General features: G+C 42.5%; 1 protein-coding gene across 1 annotated transcript in view; it reads right to left on the bottom strand.

The window, feature by feature from the left end:
* Positions 1-20,432, bottom strand: part of LOC136875423 (5-oxoprolinase) — a 352,212-nt gene extending 331,780 nt beyond the window's left edge. The window contains exon 1 of the mRNA XM_067148979.2: positions 20,122-20,432. Within this exon, the coding sequence (XP_067005080.2) occupies positions 20,122-20,289 (168 nt within the window). The 5' untranslated portion in view covers positions 20,290-20,432. The remainder of the gene's footprint in view (positions 1-20,121) is intronic.
* Between the last annotated feature and the right edge of the window lie 495 nt (positions 20,433-20,927).

The following is a 20,927-nucleotide window of genomic DNA, read 5'->3' as shown; positions in this document are numbered from 1 at the left end:
AACATAATAATTATGTAACAGAACCTCCGATTGAATGTCAAGCGCGTAGTGTGAACTTGATACGAGAGAAATGAACGAGCATTTTCACAGGAATTTATAACTTGTCACTATTATCGTGAGAAACTAGGTCCCTCAGTTTATACCGGTACCCTTATTATTGGACGATAATACAGATAGCATTCTTACGTACAAACATTGAATGATCGAACTCGATAGCTGCAGTCGCTTAAGTGCGGCCAGTGTCCAGTATTCGGGAGATAGTAGGTTCGAACCCCACTGTCGGCAGCCCTGAAAATGGTTTCCCGTGGTTTCCCATTTTCACACCAGGCAAATGCTGGGGCTGTACCTTAATTAAGGCCACGGCCGCTTCCTTCCCACTCCTAGCCCTTCCCTGTCCCCTCGTCGCCATAAGACCTATCTGTGTCGGTGCGACGTAAAACAACTAGCAAAAAAAAAAAAAAAAAAAAAAAAGAGAGAGACATTGAATGACAAGCGCGTAGTGTGAACTTCATACGGGAGGAATGAACGAGCATTCTCATATGAATTTATAACTTGTCGCTATTACTGCGCGAAACTACACTCCTTCTTTAACTTTTTTTAATGCTATATGTTCGGGGCGTCGACCTTTGAAGATCTTTTGCCTCTACTTGCACCATATGTGAGGAAACCTGCGTGTATTATGTAAATGGCGGCAGTGTAAAGTGTTGAATGTGATGAAAGGAACGTTAAGTATGACACAAATACCCAGTCCCCAGACCAGGGATATTAATAATTTAAATAAATAAACTCTGAACCGGCCAGGAATCGAACCCGGGGCCGCCGGGTGACAGGCGGACGCGTTGCCACCTACACCGTGTGACCGGCGTTTACGAGTTGTTTGTGCCATGTTTTACAGCGCAGCACTTACAGACTTGAACCGCTTGAACTCTTCCGTCCACTCGTAAATAATCATCCTTCACTTCTGCACGTCTTTCGCGTTTTTTACATATGTCCAGAAATTAAAAGCGATTTCAAATTTAACTTGAAACTACTGTATTCTAGTGCCAATACAATGGGAATATTTCCATAATAATAATAATAATAATAATAATAATAATAATAATAATAATAATGAACGAAGTGTATGTACTGTGTAAGTTCTGCACAGGTAGGGCCTGCACTTTTCTGAGAAACAACTGAACCTGTTTAGATATATTGTTTGTTGTATCTACAGGGTTTATACCTACAGGGTATATGGGGTATGTATTATATGTCGATATAATTGCATTTTCTTGATAACAAATGAGAGGATGCATTAATTATTCTGAATGACTATACGTTCTTTGTTAAGGGGTATTGTATGGAATATCGGTGGTATAGATCAATTTTTGTTTATGTAGGTAACGATTTTTATAGGGCGCCTACATTCATAGACGTAAGTTTGAAATTACAGCCCACTAAGTCCTTACACTCGGAGCTACTGTTGCGAATAGAGCTGGGAACGGAGCAGTTGCTCCTATGATTGCAATCGGTAGTGCGAGTGAGCGCTCCCTCCGGTATTCTCCGGTAGTAAACTGTTGCTGGGAAACCAATCGGTGCTTCGGCACGCGAGCGGAGGGCGAGCGGAGGACGGAGCAACAGTACTGAATGTGTGCCTCGCTTGCCGTTCCATCCGTGGTGCGCAACGGACGTGCTAGCGACATAGTAAATACTGCTTTATAAGTATGACGAAGGAGAATATAGGAAATATATACATTCTCATTTATCGTTCGTGTTACATTTGTCGATTACTTTTGTAACAATTTGCTTTACGTCATGCCGTCTTATGACGACGATGTGATAGGAACGGCTAAGGAGAGTAATTTCTAGGCGTGAAAATGGAAAACGACGTAAAACCATCTTTAGAGCTGCCGACAGTGGGGTTCGAACCCACTTTCATCCGGAAGATAGTGGATCGAATCCCACTGTCGGCAGCCTTGAAGATGGTTTTCCGTGGTTTCCCACTTCTCCTCCAGGAAAATGCCGGGATGGTACCTAACTGAAGGCCACGGCCGCTTCCTTCCCACTCCCAAACCTTCCCTATCCCATCGTCGCCATAAGACTTATCTGTGCTGGTGCGACATATAACAAAATCCAAAGTCTCACGCTCCAGGACACTGTCCTTGAGGCGGTATAGGTGGGATCCCTCTCTGCGTCCGAGGGAACACCCAACCCTGGAGGGTAAATTGATGGAAGGATTATTATTATTATTATTATTATTATTATTATTATTATTATTATTATTATTATTATTTTTATTATTATTATTATACTCCCATAACCACTTCTGTGGTTTTCTGTGACGTTAAGGTGCCGACATTTTGTCCCACAGGAGTTCTTTCATGTGCCGGTACAGTCGCGGCGATTAGGGGGGGGGGGCGAGAGGGGACAGTCGCCCCCCTACTTTGTGGAGAAAACTTTGCATTTGTATTCCATTTTAGCTGGATGAAACAAGGAATTATAGGAATTATTAAAACAAGCAATTTGTACAAGCCCTGTTGTCTTATCAGCTAATTATTTGCTTTAATTAATAACGAAATTATTAGCGGAAATACGCAACAAAGTCGTTCACGCGGTTAACCGATTTGTATAGCGCCACAGCGAGTACTGTAGTGGAGACTTTGTATGTGCTGTGAGGAAGGGTACGCGTGCATTCGTTAGTCTGGCAGTCTATTTAGTGTCAGTTAGTTTTTTTTTAGTTTGTAGTCAAATACTAAATGATTTTAATTATATAATCACGCCGTACGTCTATTTAATTGTAATACATGTGTAATATTGTTCCTCTCGTGAAAGTTTTATTGTATAGTATTGAATCAAAATCTCAAATAAATATTATCAACACAGGTAAGTTGGTAGGCCGAGAATCTTTACCTCTCTGTCGAAATTCCATTTAGTAGCTTTTTTTTTCAGTTTTAATGTATAACGTATATACCCCCCCCCCCTCGCTATATCCCACAAACTGGGGTACTTTGTTGTCTTTACATTTTTTGCCCCCCTACTTCTACTTCCCAATCGCCGCTACTGCCGGTACACCTGATCACCTTCAGGTACCGCCGAGCAAAGTCGGAATTGAAACCGCAAGCTTGAGCTCAGAAGGCCAACGCTCTACCGTCTGAACTACTCAGCCCGGTACAGCAGATAACCAGTTTCAACCAGTTCGTACTCTTTAGTAAAAATTGAAATGGCGTATGACTTTTAGTGCCGAGAGTGTCTGAGGACAAGTTCGGCTCACCAGATGCAGGTCCTTTGATTTGACGTCTTTAGGCGATCTGCGCGTTGTGATGTGGATGAAATGATGATGAAGACGACACATACACCCAGTTCCAGCGCCAGCGAAATTAGCCAATTAAGGTCAAAATTCCCGAACCTGCCGGGAATCGAACCCGGGACCCCTGTGACGCTAACCATTTAGCCGTGGAGCCGGATGTACTGTTCCGTAATAAATGAGCTACGAGTATAATTAATGTAAGAACATCGTATATAATACATGTCTACATGCAGTGGAATATAATTACCACTTAAACTATTTTACTACCAGTATTAATAATATTGTTAACGCATTTGCAACGGTATGCCAATATTCAATCTACAGTATTCTATCCACCTGCACCTATTGCAAACTGAACGTCAGCAGATCAAAATCTGTTATTCATAACGTAACAAATAATGCGGCGATCTTGAAACGACTACATCATTTGAATGACAAACGTAGGGGAACACATGCAGCTGTGGAATTAATACTGAAATCTAAATTGTAATTCCTCCTAAGATCACCGTTGCAACATTGCCCACATCAAAGCATTTGAATTTTCCACCAGTGAATTCAATCGGAGGACTACCGGAGGTCTCCGGAGGAGCGCTGTAATCGTATTATCCGATTCAATCAACAGGAGGTCCGCCTCCTCTTCACAGCGCTAGTTACATGCCATTCGGATGTCTGACATGCAACAACTCACAGAGCGAACATCCGTCACAAAGACAAAATATTCAGGTGGTGCAAAACTTTTTCGAGGTGTGTATTAGAGCAGTGTTTCGCAACCGGCGCAGCCCGGTACCGGTCCTGGGAACAGTTATACCGGGCCGTGAGATATTTTCCTGATAGTTGTCATCTTACTTTTCTAAGAATTTTTCATTAATAAATATTTTATTGTGGAAATACTCTTAAAAAAATAATTTTCGTGATAGTGTAGAAAATCGCAGTTCCAAGTCGTCTCTAAACTCTAAATTTTAAAATCAAACATATGTGCAACAAATGCACTACGTTACTTATCTTTTATGATCGGCAATTTTCAGGAAAAGAAATCTTTCAACATTCGGGAAAAAAAAATACCGCTGTTTGATCAGTTATAAAAATTGCCCAGAAGCCGATTGCAACATCAGGCGCTGAATCATCTGTTCTCAAAACCGACGAAATAACAGCTTTGTTAGAAACGCACGTACGAGTAAATTTGTTTGGGACCGGGCCCTGCCTCATCTCATTGTCCGGACCGCAGTCTCTCAACCGCTGTATACAGAACTGCCTGGAACCAGTCAAGAATTGGCGACAAAAAGAAAAAGAGATTACGGAATCATTATGTTGACAATATTGTGCTGCAACACTAATGGTGAAATGAGTGCTAAGGTCGCAGTAGCTACAGGGATTTGATAAGGCTGCAATGTTTCACCATTATTGTTCACAGTTTACATGAAAGGTAGACCCTATAAAATGCCGGGGAAGAGTTCATTTGGGAGGAGATACAGTATGAAATGGCGTATGGCTTTTAGTGCCGGGGGTATCCGAGGACATCTCCGGCTCGCCAGGTGCAGGTCTTTTGAATTGACTCCCGTAGGCGACCTGCACGTCGTGATGAGGATGAAATGATGATGAAGACAACACATACACCCAGCCTTCGTCCCAGAGAAATTAACCCATGATGGTTAAATTTGTCGACCCTGCCGAGAATCGGACCCTGGGCCCCTGTGACCAAAGGCCAGCACGCTAACCATTTAGCCATGGAGCCGGACAAGAAATATAGTAAACAGTTTGGAATATGCCAATGACTTGGTCTTAATGGTAAATTGGATTAAAAACTTACAATGTAATGTACTGGAGCTTGATAATTACCATTGTGGAGGAACCCAAGAAGGTTGAATGCGAGGTAGGGACAGGAGCGTAGCAAAGGGGCGGGGGGTTAGACCCCCCGATGGAAATTTTCCAAAAAAGAAACTAAACAAACTGACAATAAACTATATAAACATTCAGAAACATCACTGCAGAACCAATAGATCTATTAAATATATTTTCTAAGAAGCCTCGAAAGTTGTATTTTAGATTGTAAACTGAACATACCATCTGCTGTAAAACTGTTGACCTTGATAGTATTTTGTTCTTCTGTATGATAATGTAAGATTTTGTAGTATACTGCAATCGTGAGTATCAACATATTTCATTGTCAGTGTCCTTATAATGACAAGCCATGCATGCACGCACCACACACGTACCCGCATTGTGTTATTTCACGGCCGACTGGATCCCTCGCTGCGCTCCTATTTCATCATTTCGTAACTATGCCCCCCTCCCCCCGTCCCACATCGGCCGATCCTGGCTGCGCTATTGGGTAGGGAATACCAAACTGGAACAGGTCCATAATTTCAAGTGAAAAACAAACGTACAATAGTATAGTAAGTGAAATTAAACGAAGGTGTACCAAACCTAATGCACCGAGCTGGCAGTACCAGTATTCTGTAAGAAGAAATTATCCTTAGTTTTCAGGCCGACATCGCTGTGCGTGATTGAAAGCTGGGTGGATTCACGATATCTTATTCATAAATTTGAAGTGACTTGAAAGTAGCACGAATGTTAGCTGATATAAACTGGTGGGAACAATGAGAGCAGAGTACTCCAAATCATAAATATACAAACGTACCTATAAGGAAGGCTAAGACTTCGTATGTTACCGCTTATTTCTAAACGTCCGACTTATGGTACTCGAAAATGCTTGTTGAGTGGATTCAAGAAAAAGTCTTACAACTACTACTAAAATGTTTTCATTCCTCCCCTGAAGGGGGAGGCGGGCCTCTTAGATGGTCACGCCGTCTCTCAGGCCGGGAGATTTGTAACGGTGAAGGAGATTTAAAGTGGCGGTTAATTTGAAAAAAAAAATGGAAAGTTAAACTGTTAAACTGCCAAAGTGATAAAGATACCGAATTGGGGCGTTTTTCTTCAATTTTCCGGCCGGCCAAGAAAACTACAGAAATTTTGTGTCAAAATGTAAATTCCATAAACTTCACCGTATACATCTTCAAGAAGTAGGCTATCTTGAATCGGTAATGGCTTATTCGAAGAAGGTTACTAAACGCGCTCCCGCTGTTGTCGGCAGCTGAACTGAGATGTCGTGTGATGTAACATCAGAATTTGCAATATAAAATTACGTGATTGCGACAGTCTGATAAACATATATATATATATTATATAATAAGAGTTTTGTCTGAACATTGTTCAGAATTTAAAAAGAATGGTATTTCTGTATCGGTCATGTCCACAGTAACAAGGAAATGCACTTTTTATTTTTCCGTAATTTCTGTCTGTGTCAGTCTGTCTGCCTGTCCACGCATCACGAGAAAACGGCTGAAAAGAATTTAATGAAAATCACTATATAACGTTGGGGGATGAACGAGTACAATCTAGGCTATAAACCATTTTATTCACGCTAAGTGAAATGGTAGTTTAGGGGAAGGACTAAAATGTTTTTCTCAAATATTTTTATATATAAATATATATATATATATATATCGATAAATACTACATAACTAAAGTTATATAGAATTAAATTTCCGATCATTTATGTCTTATAGCCTACATTTTTACCATACCGGCTATGATAACACAGATATGTATTTTTGTTGCTAAGTCCATATCAACGCCGAGCCACGAGAAAATGGGTAAACTGAATTTAATTAAGGTCGTTATATAGAGTCAGGGACTAAGAAACTACAGTTTAAGCTATAAATAATTTCATTCGCCCTGGATGAAATGGTAGTTTAGGGGAAGGCGCCTAAAATTTAATTTTTAAATACCTATGTTATTGGTCCTATCGGAAAGTACTACATAACAAATGTTATAGAGAATACAGTTTCCGATCATTTATGTTTTCTTCAGTTTTACCGTACCGACTATGTGATAAGAGTGGTATTTCAGAGTCGGAAGAAAACTAAATGCGAAGGCCTACAATATCGAAAGCGCAAACATTGATCAACAATAACATTACATTGACCATTGTTTGTTGTGATGTTCTTTGTCTCTTATGTTGACACTCAACTGCGATAGATGGGACTACTGCTGCGTACCGGTTATAACAGCCTGTCTGAATACTGGCGGGAAATAGCTGGGGAGTTAGATGAAATGAAATGAAATGAAATGAAATGAAATGAAATGAAATGGCGTATGGCTTTTAGTGCCGGGAGTGTCCGAGGACAAGTTCGACTCGCCAGATGCAGGTCGTTCGATTTGACTCCCGTAGGCGACCTGCGCGTCGCGATGAGGATGAAATGATGATGAAGACGACACATACACCCAGCCCCCGTGTCAGCGAAATTAACCAATTATGGTTAAAATTCCCGACCCTGCCGGGAATCGAACCCGGGACCCCGGTGGCCAAATGCCAGCACGCTAACCATTTAGCCATGGAGCCGGACAGGGGGAGTTAGATAACTTTGTTCTTTAGCATGCCATTCCTCAGGTTCACACATTCCCTGATACTGCTGGTACGTAACACACTGGTTCATCATAGTATTCCAAGTATTCGATCCCTTCTCTGACGCGCTGTTTTGAATGAGCAGTGTGCACACTTAAGACAGAAGTTCTCTTAGTAGTAGTAGTAGTAGTAGTAGTAGTAGTACGAAGTGGTTTAGAATTACAATTTAGGCCTATTCCAAATTATACAACCACAATTCACTAAGTAACTCAAATTCAACCCTGATAAGAGCCGTTTCTTAAGAAAAGCTTCTTCTTCTTCACTTTTATTAAATCTACATTAATTTTATTCCAAATTAGCAGCCAAGATGGGGTTTCTCCTCTGGTTTGGAGGAAAAATTTGCCTCCAAGTCAGATATTCTTTTCCTCCGCCAGTGTAGTGAACTGAGATTTTCCGACTCACCGGATACTCCTAGGAAACAGATAAGTAAACGGGCATAGTTTTTGCCCTGGGAATCTCCACTATTCGACCCCCACCCCAGCCGATAAAAAGAACTACGAGTGATCATGGGTGTCAGCGGCCTGATCATTCCAGCTCTGGAACTTTGGACTGTTAGATCGGCAGCGTAGTACTGTTCGTTAAAATTGAGAAAATGTGTGGTTTTTCCTTTGATCGAGTATTTCATATGAAAGCATTGCTTTTAATCGCGCCATTCCTACTGACGTCATTGTAATGACCTATGTTCATTTCAGTTGGGAAAACCACTAAGACAATCTTTCTGTGGATTAAAAAGGCAGGTGGAGAGTGAGTGTCTGCCATTATAATGAAAACTCCCCAGCCTGATTGTGACTTATGGTGGGCAAGCGGGCCTACCATTACAATTAAAATTCCCTAACCCAGTCTTCATATGAGAAAAGACGTTTGGTGACTTCCCCGTCGCGTTTCTAGGGTAACGTTAAGAGCTATTCAATTTAATACAATCTTGCTCACAACGTGTACACCACCTAACCTAGAATGTAGAATTCCGTAGCGAAGCACGGCTACATCAACTAGTTGTATATAAAGATAGTTTCCAAAGTACGCAGACCTGGTCTTGGTTTATAAATTATACATTCTAAGACAAAAATAAAGCAACATAAACTACTTTAAGATGAGGAAAAATGGAATGGAAAGAAGCTCGAAAGGCAATCTCTACACTTTCTGTACAAGGAAAAACCCACAACCACGTGCGCATTTTCGGTTTTCAGTTAATAATAAAAATTGAGTGTGGCTATTTCTAGCCTGGTGGAACCCTTGTAAGACAGACCTTCCAACGAGGGTGGGCGGCATCTCCTGTGTATGGGAAACTGCGTGTTATTGTAGTGGGAGATAGTGTGTGTGGTGTGTGAGTTGCAGGGATGTTGAGGACAGTAAAAACAGCCAATTCTCGACCCCAGGGAATTAACCATTTAAGGTTCAAATCTCCGACCCGGTCGGTAATGAGCTCGCATCCGGGAGATAGTGGGTTCGAACCCCACTGTCGGCAGTCCTGAAGATGGTTTTCCGTGGTTCCCCATTTTCACACCAGGCAAATGCTGGAGCTGTACCTAAATTAAGGCCACGGTCGCTTCCTTCCCATTTCTAGGCCTTTCCTGTCCCATCGTCGCCATACGACCTATCTGTGTCGGTGCGACGTAAAGCAAATAGAAAAAAAGAGAGAGACTTTTTCCTTGAGCCCGTTGTATTTTCCATGACAACGAGCTTTATTGCTTCTAAGGAGATAAATGCTAGGTTTGAAGCAAACTCGATGCATGAAGCTGCGCATATGGATCGGCTTCGGTGGTGGAACTACCTGAGGCGAATGGGGGAGAATACGTTACATAGGCGAATAATAAACCTGGCCATGGAGGGTAAGAGAAGCAGAGGGAGACCAAGGCAGCGACAGTTTAGACTCAGTTTTAAATTATTTAAGGACAAGAGGTGATGAACTAAACGAGGCCACGTAGCTACAGTATAGTCCCAAATACAGGATCGTGAAGAAGCTTGCAGACTGAACGCTGAAAGGCTTAAGTCTACGATGAAAGTGTTTGTACTGTATGTATGTGTTTATTTGTATTATTATTATTATTATTATTATTATTATTATTATTATTATTATTATTATTATTATTATTATTATTATTATTATTATTATTGTTGTATCGGGAGGTACACCTCAACTCCGCTCATTCAAAATAAGCGCCTTAATAAACTCCTCTATCGATCAAAAGGTAAAACTGATACCACATGAAGTTGGAACTTTAATCGGAAGATGTCACTACTGAAATATTAAGTAATTGTGTTATTGTGAAGTTTCCTAAACTGATTGAATTTCTCCTTCTTTTGTTTCGCTATACATCAAGAAGTTTGGACATTTTTCCACAGATGACACAACCAAAAACTCTGATCATGCACTCTGGTGTAAGGTGGAAGAACTTATAACTTAAAAGAAGTTTCGTATTTCTAGCTTTTCCATAACAGAATCTATGTTCATTTATTTTTGGGTTGGCAATACTTCTTTTTCTTTCCGCCAGTTTTGAATCTGGCCAATCATGAACTTTTGTATTTAATTTTCAACCAATCCCGCATTTCTTCTTCACTTTGAATTAACCAATACAAATTGAGAGGGTGTGTCCGGATTAGTCCTGAATTCTCTCGAACCTTCCCTGAGGGTATATAAACTGAAGCTTTTCAAGTTTCCTTGCCTTTTGATCGTCGTCTGTGTGTGTGTGTGTGTGTGTGTGTGTGTGTGTGTGTGTGTGTGTGTGTGTGTGTGTGTGTGTGCGTGCGTGCGTGTTAAAGCAGGAGGCAGGGCGCCTCTTTCTTCGGCCGGCAGAATATCTACCAGGTAATGGCCACATAAATTCAATCTTTCTTGCTGTTTCCGCATACTTATCCGAGGGGAAGGTCCGAACTTCTAACTATGTAACCGTTTTAATGTAAACTTCTTCCTTTTCATGTAAAATTTCATAAAGTCTTTAAATGTAAATCGGGGATAGACAGTGAGTTACCCTCTCGATCTCCCCTTCATCTTGGTTTGAGGGGACTACGTTTTCGTAACTGTTTTCTCCCTGTAATGTATTAACGTTATTTCCATGCGAGCCACCTCAGTACTTTGGGACTAGCCCCTGTTTCATTGGCCGAGAGCCCTGTAGGTTTTAATAGTTCATTATCTGGGAGCGCAGTGTACGCCTCCATTCAGTTTGTGTTCGGGCCGTTTATTTAACCTGTTCTTTTCTTGCAAAGGCCCTGTACTGTAGGTTGGGTACTAGGTACCCCTGTGTAAAACTATTTCAATTTGTAAGTCGTGCCTTGAGAGGCCCGAGATTGTAAGATTTTGATGTAATGTTGCCTTGAGTAGGCTGGAAGAAACTGAGAGCCTGTTAGCTCTTTTCAAAGTTTTGAAATTTAGGGAGCAAGTGTTCTTGAATTAGGGGATTTCTGCCCTTGACTAAACTGTTCCTCATTTTGAATTGAAAATTTTGTAAAATTGAGCTCGTAGCTCTGAAACTGTAAATCGAGGGCTTGAAGCCCAAACTTGTTAAATTAAATAATAATAATAATAATAATAATAATAATAATAATAATAATAATAATAATCATAATAATAATAATAATAATCGTACGGCCTCAGCTACCGTGTGCAGACATTTCAATATGACGCCATCTGGCTGTCTGCTCGTCAATTTCGACGTTCCGTTTTACTTTAGGCCTACCATATGGCAGACCGAGTAAACCGAAACTCTCTTGGACGTCTATGGCTGAGATTTAATGAATTTTGTCGGGTAAACACCAAATGTGTCACCAGAGATCTTTTACATGCCGACATCGTACGACATGGAGTGTCGAATGGACTTTTTTCCGCCCTTCAAAAATCCGACTACCTCTGCCGGGTTTGAATCCGCTATCTAGCAATAATGAAAGATACTGTGGTCAAAATTATTAGAAGATAGTTGTTCAAAACTCTTCTTTAAAACTTCTTTCTCCCTATGCAGAATGTGACAACATCGAAGTGTCATGTTTGAGGAGAGTCGATGATTGCATAGCAGTCTTCCTCAGGGACGCAGTTAGTTTTGTATTCTCCAACTCATGTTGTTATGAGAGAGACAGAAACACAGCCGGAGATAAGAGTATTTACACGAGAAGAAGCCAGTCAAGCTTCTGCTGCATCATGCTCTGAAAGAATTCTGGATCACATAATACTTAATCATATCTGTAAATGAAGCTCGCTTGATGTTGATGCACGTGGTATTCCCTATCTTCTTTAATAAGTTTAAATGGATCGATTTTCAAAAGCCCCCAACTGTAGAGAACCACAACTCTAGAATGTCAAAAAATATCCGACATTTCGTTCCTAGAATCCGACAGTGAGGATTTGTTTTTCTAATGTGCTTTACGTCGCACCGACACATATAGGTCTTATGGCGACGATGGGATAGGAAAGGCCTAGGAGTGGGAAGGAAGCGGCCGTGGCCTTAATTAAAGAACAGTCCCAACATTTGCCTGGTGTGAAAATGGCAAACCACGGAACACCATCTTCAGAGCTGTCGGCAGTGTGGTTCGAATCCACTATCTCCCGAATGCAAGCTCACTACTGCGCGCCCCTAACCGTACGGCCAACTCGCCCGGTACTGAGGAAATCACAATAAACGATGCAGATAAAAGATACTGAACATTTTTATACTGCATATAAGGCAAAAACAACATTAGGTCAACATAGTTTCATGTTTGTTTTGGATACTGAGAGTTTTCTTTTAATTTCGTGTGATTAGTACTGTACTAACCTGGTGGAAGCCCTTGTAAGGCACAACATCCGGCGAGGATGGATGGTGTCTGCCGTGTGTAATAATAATAATAATAATAATAATAATAATAATAATAATAATAATAATAATAATAATGAAGACACCAGAAACCAGATTACCAAAAAAAATATTTAAAAAAACTCTGGAATCTGAGGCAACAAGTAGGATGGATTAAAGACATTAGAGAGGATATGGATGACCTAGAAATAACTCTGGATGATTTGCAAAGCAAAACAGAAAATTTAAATAAACTGAGAAACATAAAAATAAGATTTAAACCAAAAATAGACAAAACATACAGTACAAGTCCGCCTGTGTGGTGTAGTGGTTAGTGTGATTAGCTGCCACCCGGCTCTGCCACGAAATTTGAAAACGTGGTACGAGCCACTCAGCCTCGGGAGGTTAACTGAGTAGTGGTGGGTTCGATTCCCACCTCAGCCATTCTCGAAGTGGTTTTCCGTGGTTTCCCACTTCTCCAGGCAAATGCCGGGGTGGTACCTAACTTACGGCCATGGCCGCTTCCTTCGCTATTCCTTACCTGTTCCTTCCAATCTTCCCATCCCTCCGCAAGGTCCCTGTTCAGCAAAGCGGGTGAGCCACCTGGGCGAGGTACTGGTCCTCCTTCCCAGTTGTAACCCCCAACCCAAAGTCTCGCGCTCCAGGGGTGGCGTGCCAGATGCGATCGTGCCGCATGCGACCCGTGCAGCTAGCGACCGCATAATCTGTAACCGTGCCGGATGCGACCGGCGTTGACAAACAAATTATCATTTGATAAGTTGTGTCATCACCCAAGATAAGGTAAGCTAAACGAAGTGCAATGCCATTTCAAAAAGTCCTATAAGCAGCTACTACCGCTACTTTACATAACAATTCTGGGGGGAAACTCGTTTTACAACACGAAACATGGTGATGCGTTTACGTCTTTTCCCACCGGGTGGACTTGACCATGCGGTTAGAGGCGCGCGGCCCTGAGCTTGCATCCGGGAGATAGTGGATTCGAATCCCACTGTCGGCAGCTCTGAAGATGGTTTTCCGTGGTTTCCCATTTTCACACCAGGCACATGCTGGGGCTGTACTTTAATTAAGACCAGAGCCGCTTCCTTCCCATTCCCATTCCTTGCCTGGTGCAGGTCTATCTACCTGACCCTCTTGGGCGGCCTGCGCGTCTGGATGTGGGATTATGATAATGAAGTAGGGAGAGATGAAACCCGGTTTCGGCACGTAGCCTACTCCTCTCGAATAATACCAAGGGGTCTGCTCAATGCCTTACGTCGCCATCCGACGGCCGAATCACCATCAACAGCATCATATCCCCTCACTCCATTTGAACACTGCGAAAAGGTTTGGATTTGAATCCCGGCTTTTGGCATGCAATCTAGTGATTAGAAACTGTCTACCAACAACTTTCCTACCCTGCCGGCCAACATTCTGATGGTGATTTTTTTTTTTCATCCAGGCTAAGTGGCTCAGACGGTTGAGATGCTGGTCTTCCGACTCCAACTTGGCAGGTTCGATCCTGGCTCAGTCCGGTGGTATTTGATCGTGCTCAAATACGTCAGCTTTGTGTCGGTGGATTTACTGGCACGTAAAATAAGTCCTGCGGGACTAAATTCCGGCACCTCGGCGTCTCCTTAAACCATAAAAGTAGTTACTGGGACGTAAAGCCAGCATTATTATATTTTTCTTTCGACCAACGGCACTCGAATCTGCTAACCAGGGTGTCAGACCTTTATTTTAGAAAAGACCAAGTTAGCTACTTATAAGTAACCTGCCACTTGGTGACAGCCCTTAATGCAGATCAATTGTAAGTGATTGATGGGTCGCATGCGCACGATGCTTATCCGCTCGGTCGCTATTGGCACGATAATGGCCGGGTCGCATCCGGCACGGTCGCATCTGGCACGTAACCGCTCCAGGACACTGCCCTTGAGGCGGTAGAGGTGGGATACCTCACCGAGTCAGAGGGAAAAAAAAAAAAAAACAACCCTGGAGGGTAAACAGATTAGGAAAGAAAGAAGATATACATACAGTAGAATGAAAAGGGTATTTACAGGTGAAGAACGACAGAAAAGATCAGAACGAATGAAAAGCTACTGGGCAATGCGGAAATAAAACTTATCGAAAAAGATGACCAGAAAATGATTATCTGAATTGCTGTAAAAGATTAATAATAATAATAATAATAATAATAATAATAATAATAATAATAATAATAATAATAACAATAATAATAGTTTTACATCCCATTAACTACTTTTACGGTTTTCGGAGACGCCTAAGTGCCGGAATTTTGTCCCGCGGATGTTCTTTCAGGTACCAGTAAGAGTACCGACACGATGCTGGTGAATTTTAGCTACTTCAAGTACCAATGGACTGAGACGGGATCGAATCCGCCAACTTGAGCTCAGAAGGCCAGCGCTCTACCGTCTGAGCTATCCAGTCCAGTTGCCATGTTTAGGAAACTCTTTGTTAGTGTGATGGAAAACAGTGTTGTGTGTAGTACAAGTGTCGCAGGAATGTTGGGGACAGCACAAACATCCAGTCCCCAGTTTAGGATTAAAATCCCTCGACCGGACCGGGAGTCGAACCCAGGGCCTCGAGGACCTAAGGCCAAGACACTGACCACTCAGCCATGGAGTCGGACTACTGTGGGGTACCAGAAGCCGATTCGTCATGCCAATATTCATAGTAAGATAGCACATCTCTAGAAGTTATTGTTCCCTTTGATCGAATTAATGAAGTCAGTGGATGCCAATAATTAGTTTAATTTGCAGCACATGTTTCTTGCTTCTGATGATGATGATGTAGCAGAGTTCATATGGAGTGAGCGTATATGACGCTGTTGATGGCAATTAGTCTGTCGGATGGCAACGTTAAGCCTCGGGCAGATACCTTGGTGTTAATCGACAAAAGTAGGCTATGTGCTGAAAACGGGTTTCACCTCCTCCCTACACCATTATTATCATATCATCATCGTCATCATCTCCTCACGCCCAGCGTCGCAGGTCGCCCATGCGAACATGTCCTCGAACACTCCCGGCACCAAAAGAAAGAAGCTAAATAAAAATGGCGTACGAAACAAACGTCGAACTACAGTAACACGCGAATTGCATACAACTGTCTCTGAATATTGGATCTGAACAAGTCCGAGGCGGCAATGTAATAAAAATTAAATACTTTATGGGTAAGCAAATGACATGTTCTTAGTGATATCGCGTTTCGCTATGAATAATAGCACATAAATGATAATAAAGTATACATTCTACTAAACACAAATAATAAAATAAAAGGTAAGGTCCAACCATCCTCTCTTTACGCAAATCAGAGGTGAAAATGGAAGCAGTCCGGTCCTTCGAAGAACGAAGGTACGGTATCGGCAAAAGCAAGGAAAGGGATACGCAAGTTGCTTTACATCGCACCGACACCGATAGATCTTATGGCGACAATGGGGCAGGAAAGGGCTACGAATGGGAAGGAAGCGGCCGTGGCCTTAATTAAGGTACAGACCCAGCACTGAAAGGGATACGGAGGGCCGCGCAAACCTAATACCGTTCGGATCGGAAAAGAACAAGAGTGACCAAAGGAGAAAGTGAGGAGCCAAGTACAAAGTGGAAGCAATCCTAGACTGTAGACTCAGCCAGGCCCGTGGTCACCAACCGGCATTCCCAAGTTAAGAGCTCCTGGGGGTTTTCCTTTTACTGGTCTCTTACGACAGGCAGGGGTTACCACGTATATACTCTACCGCCTCCACCCACAGGGGGATAGAAGTTCTCATCATACACACTCGTTCTCTGTCCGATAAGTCATCACCTCGGAGCCTGCTTGGATACTCATATAGCGGCAACAGTGAAAGAAGAAAACCCGACGGCGGCGACACTTTAATGAGGCGTAATAGGCAAAATACCATTGCTTCCTCACTGAGCCAGAGAGTGCTATTGCAGCACGGATGATCCTCACAGGGAGACATAGAGATACCAGAATTTTGTCCCGCAAGAGTTCTTTTACGTGCTGGTAAATCCACCGACATGAGGCAGACGTTTTTCAGCGCATTCAAATATCTACCACCGGACTGAGCCGGGATCGAACTTGAGCTTAGAAGACCAGCACTCTACTATGTGAGCCACTCAGTAATCGTTTTTTTTTTTTTTTGCTAGGGGCTTCACGTCGCACCGACACAGATAGGTCTTATGGCGACGATGGGATAGGAAAGACCTAGGAGTTGGAAGGAAGCGGCCGTGGCCTTAATTAAGGTACAGCCCCAGCATTTGCCTGGTGTGAAAATGGGAAACCACGGAAAACCATTTTCAGGGCTGCCGATAGTGGGATTCGAACCTACTATCTCCCGGATGCAAGCTCACAGCCGCGCGCCTCTACGCGCACGGCCAACTCGTCCGGTAGTAATCGTTTAAAGAGGTAGTACACGTATAGAATCAGTCCCTCTTAATTGTAAACAGAAGAGGAATGGGAAGTGTTTCGACCTTTTGAAGAATAGAAAGAGAAGGGTCACAACGCTTCGTAATAACACCGTTGATTTCGAAAGGAACAAGGAAGTCAGATACGAAAGATGAAATGAAATAAGGAGGCTGGCACAAGTGGAAGCAATGCCCGCCTCCAGCGATAAGGAAAAATGACTGGATGGCCTCTATCCCACTCCTAATATCTCACCCGCCTCACAATACACGATATCTTCAGTCTCTATCATCATTTCCATACAATCAATCAATCAATCAATCAATCAATCAATCAATCAATACTGATCTGCATTTAGGGCAGTCGCCCAGGTGGCAGATTCCCTATCTGTTGCTTTCCTAGCCTTGTCCTAAATGACTTCAAAGAAATTGGAAATTTACTGAACATCTCCCTTGGTAAGTTATTCCAATCCCTAACTCCCCTTCCTATAAATGAATGTTTGCCCCAGTTTGTCCTCTTGAATTCCAACTGTATCTTCATATTGTGATCTTTCCTACTTTTATAAACGCCACTCAAACTTATTCGTCTACTAATGTCATTCCACGCCATCTCTCCACTGACAGCTCGGAACATACCACTTAGTCGAGCAGCTCTTCTTCTTTCTCTCAATTCTTCCCAGTCCAAACATTGCAACATTTTTGTAACGCTACTCTTTTGTCGGAAATCACCTAGAACAAATCGAGCTGCTTTTCTTTGGATTTTTTCCAGTTCTTGAATCAGGTAATCCTGGTGAGGGTCCCATACACAGGAACCATACTCTAGTTGGGGTCTTACCAGAGACTTATATGCATTCTCCTTTACATCCTTACTACAACCCCTAAACACCCTCATAACCATGTGCAGAGATCTGTACCCTTTATTTACAATCCCATTTATGTGACTACCCCAATGAAGATCTTTCCTTATATTACCACCTAGATATTTACAATGATCCCCAAAAGGAACTTTCACCGAGCTCGATAGCTGCAGTCGCTTAAGTGCGGCCAGTATCCAGTAATCGGGAGATAGTGGGTTCGAGCCCCACTGTCGGCAGCCCTGAAGATGGTTTTCCGTGGTTTCCCATTTTCACACCAGGCAAATGCCGGGGCTGTACCTTAATTAAGGCCACGGCCGCTTCCTTCCACTTCATTGGCCTTTCTTATCCCATCGTCGCCATAAGACATATCTGTGTCGGTGCGACGTAAAGCAAATAGGAAAAAAAAAAAAACTTTCACCCCATCAACGCAGTAATTAAAACTGAGAGGACTGTTCCTATTTATGAAACTCACAACCTGACGTTGGGAGGATTAAGACAACGACAATTACTAATGAAAATGCTAAAAGATAAGCATAAACGCTCCTTTGTTACAAAGTTTCGTCAACTCAGTAGGCTAATACTAAATCCAAACGCCAGTACTCATTTCCGCACCTCCCACAAGCTACATAGCAACTACTGGTTGATTTCTATCAAAATTGAGGATGTGTATAAGCTGTCGATTTCCTCCAACATAATCTGTATTACAACAGAGTATACAATAACGACCATGTCACATTAATCTCAAGAGATCTCAGCGAGACCCTGTTTCACTAGATTTTCAACAAGTCTCCCATTTCAGGTTACTCAAAGCCTACAAAAATCCGTTCACCATCAAACATTTCAAAAGCTGCCGCTGTAGTCTAACACGGAAATTGGAATAGTAGTTCGGCCTGAGTTCGATTTCCGGCTCTGGCAAGGAAAATTTAAATCTTAACACTAGACACCCAGCCTCGTGATGTCAACAAAGAACATTAACATCTTAACCTGCACATTCCTCTTCATGGTTTGCCATTTCAACTCCTAACGTGTATTCCTGCCATACCGCTTCTTTCCTAAAACCAGCCACCGTATAAAGCTAATGTCCGCCTCTGTGGTGTAGTGGTTAGTGTAATTAGCTGCCACCCCCCGATTCCCGGCTCTGTCACGAAATTTGAAAAGTGGTACGAGGGCGGGAACGGGGTCCACTCAGCCTCGGGAGGTCATCTGAGTAGAGGTGGGTTCGATTCCCACCTCAGCCATCCTGGAAGTGGTTTTCCGTGGTTTCCCACTTCTCCTCCAGGCAAATGCCGGGATGGTACCTAACTTAAGGCCACGGCCGCTTCCTTCCCTCTTCCTTGTCTATCCCTTCCAATCTTCCCATCCCCCCTGCAAGGACCGTGTTCAGCATAGCAGGTGGCGAGGTACTGGTCATCCTCCCCAGTTGTATCCCCTGACGCAGGACAGGACAGGACACTGCCCTTGAGTCGGTAGAGGTGGGTTCCTTCGCTGAGTCCGAGAGAAAAGCCAACCCTGGAGGGTAAGCAGATTAAGAAAGAAAGAAGCCGCACGACATTCAAAGATCTCTAAAATAAAATTACGTCACGCTCCATTTTTTTTTTTTGCTAGTTGTTTTACGTCGCACCGACACAGATAGGTCTTATGGCGACGATGGGACAGGAAAGGGCTAGGAGTTGGAAGGAAGCGGCCGTGGCCTTAATTAAGGTACAGCCCCAGCATTTGCCTGGTGTGAAAATGGGAAACCACGGAAAACCATCTTCAGGGCTGCCGACAGTGGGATTCGAACCTACTATCTCCCGAATACTGGATACTGGCCGCACTTAAGCGACTGCAGCTATCGAGCTCGGTCCTAAATTTCTGTGCCGGGCTGAGTAGCTCAGATGATTGAGACGCTGGCCTTCTGACCCCAACTTGGTAGGTTCGATCCTGGCTGAGGCCGGTGGTATTTGAAAGTGCTCAAATGCGTCAGCCTCGTGTAGGTAGATTTATTGGCACGTAAAAGAACTCCTGCAAGACTACATTCCGCCACCTCGGAGTCTCCGAAAACCGTAACATTAGTGGAACGTAAAGCCAATAACATTATTATTATTATTATTACTGTATTAAAATTTTTGTGTTCATCATCATCTATACCAGATGGAACAGATTCATCCCTGAAAGTTTTCTCTTAGGTTCAATCTCATATTTCGGCGCCCTTTTAAATTTACCACGCGCTATGAAGGCACGCCCCCTTCTTCCACGCGGGTCTCATGGAACGATATCCCAACCTGTATTCTACACAGTTTTTATTATTACTTCAAAGAGATTATTGATTTCAAGATATTAGTAAACATTTGTACCTTACCTCTTCTAAAATTCTTCTGATTCCTTCTCTTGGAGCGTCTGGGTAATTTGCAGGATCGACAGACAATAATTTCATAACTCGAACCTTCCCGCTCGGACATCTTGCATATATATCCGTAAAAGTGCCACCCCTGTCAATGGCAAATTGAAATTTTCCGTTCCTTGCCATCACGGTAACACTTGCTGAGCAATGAATCAATCAGCTGAGCAGTTACACACCAGAAAAATACGCTTAGAGCCGAATCAGCTGAGCAAATGACACGAGCCAACGCGGAGAGAACTATGTTCACAAAGTACGTCTCCGGAAAGACATTTCACTACCGTGGGTGACTGCATAGTTTATATACGACACGCGCTTACGAAACGTTCCAGTTAATTCAACTCAAAACACAAAAAGTAAATCACAAAATGATAATTTAATACAATATTTAAAACAATATTCAGAAATATTTTTAATTATTTAAATCTAAGAAATAGTTATAAAAGTACAAGTCACGTATTTTATTTATACTTTGATGTAACAGTGCGTTATTTGAATTGAGTTGTACTTAAGTGAGTTGTAGAATCCTTGTGTCATTGTGAATTTGCTAATCACCGTGATCAAGGCCTTTCGAATAGAGCTGTCAATGTCAAGTGTTTAAATTTCTTTCTCATCCGATTATGTCAGAACAGTAACATTTTCGCGAACGGCGGGAGAATCAATAGTTTATACAATTCGTTACTGATCGTTGGCTTATTTACATAACTTAGGGAGTAGGCCTGTTTATGACTGACAACGAACGATTAAATGCAGGCAAAAGCATTGAG

This window comes from Anabrus simplex, chromosome 6 (assembly GCF_040414725.1).
Source record: "Anabrus simplex isolate iqAnaSimp1 chromosome 6, ASM4041472v1, whole genome shotgun sequence".
Taxonomy (NCBI): Eukaryota; Metazoa; Arthropoda; class Insecta; order Orthoptera; family Tettigoniidae; genus Anabrus; species Anabrus simplex.
Note: the sequence above shows the minus strand (reverse complement) of the source record. Positions and strands in the feature narration are given on the sequence as shown.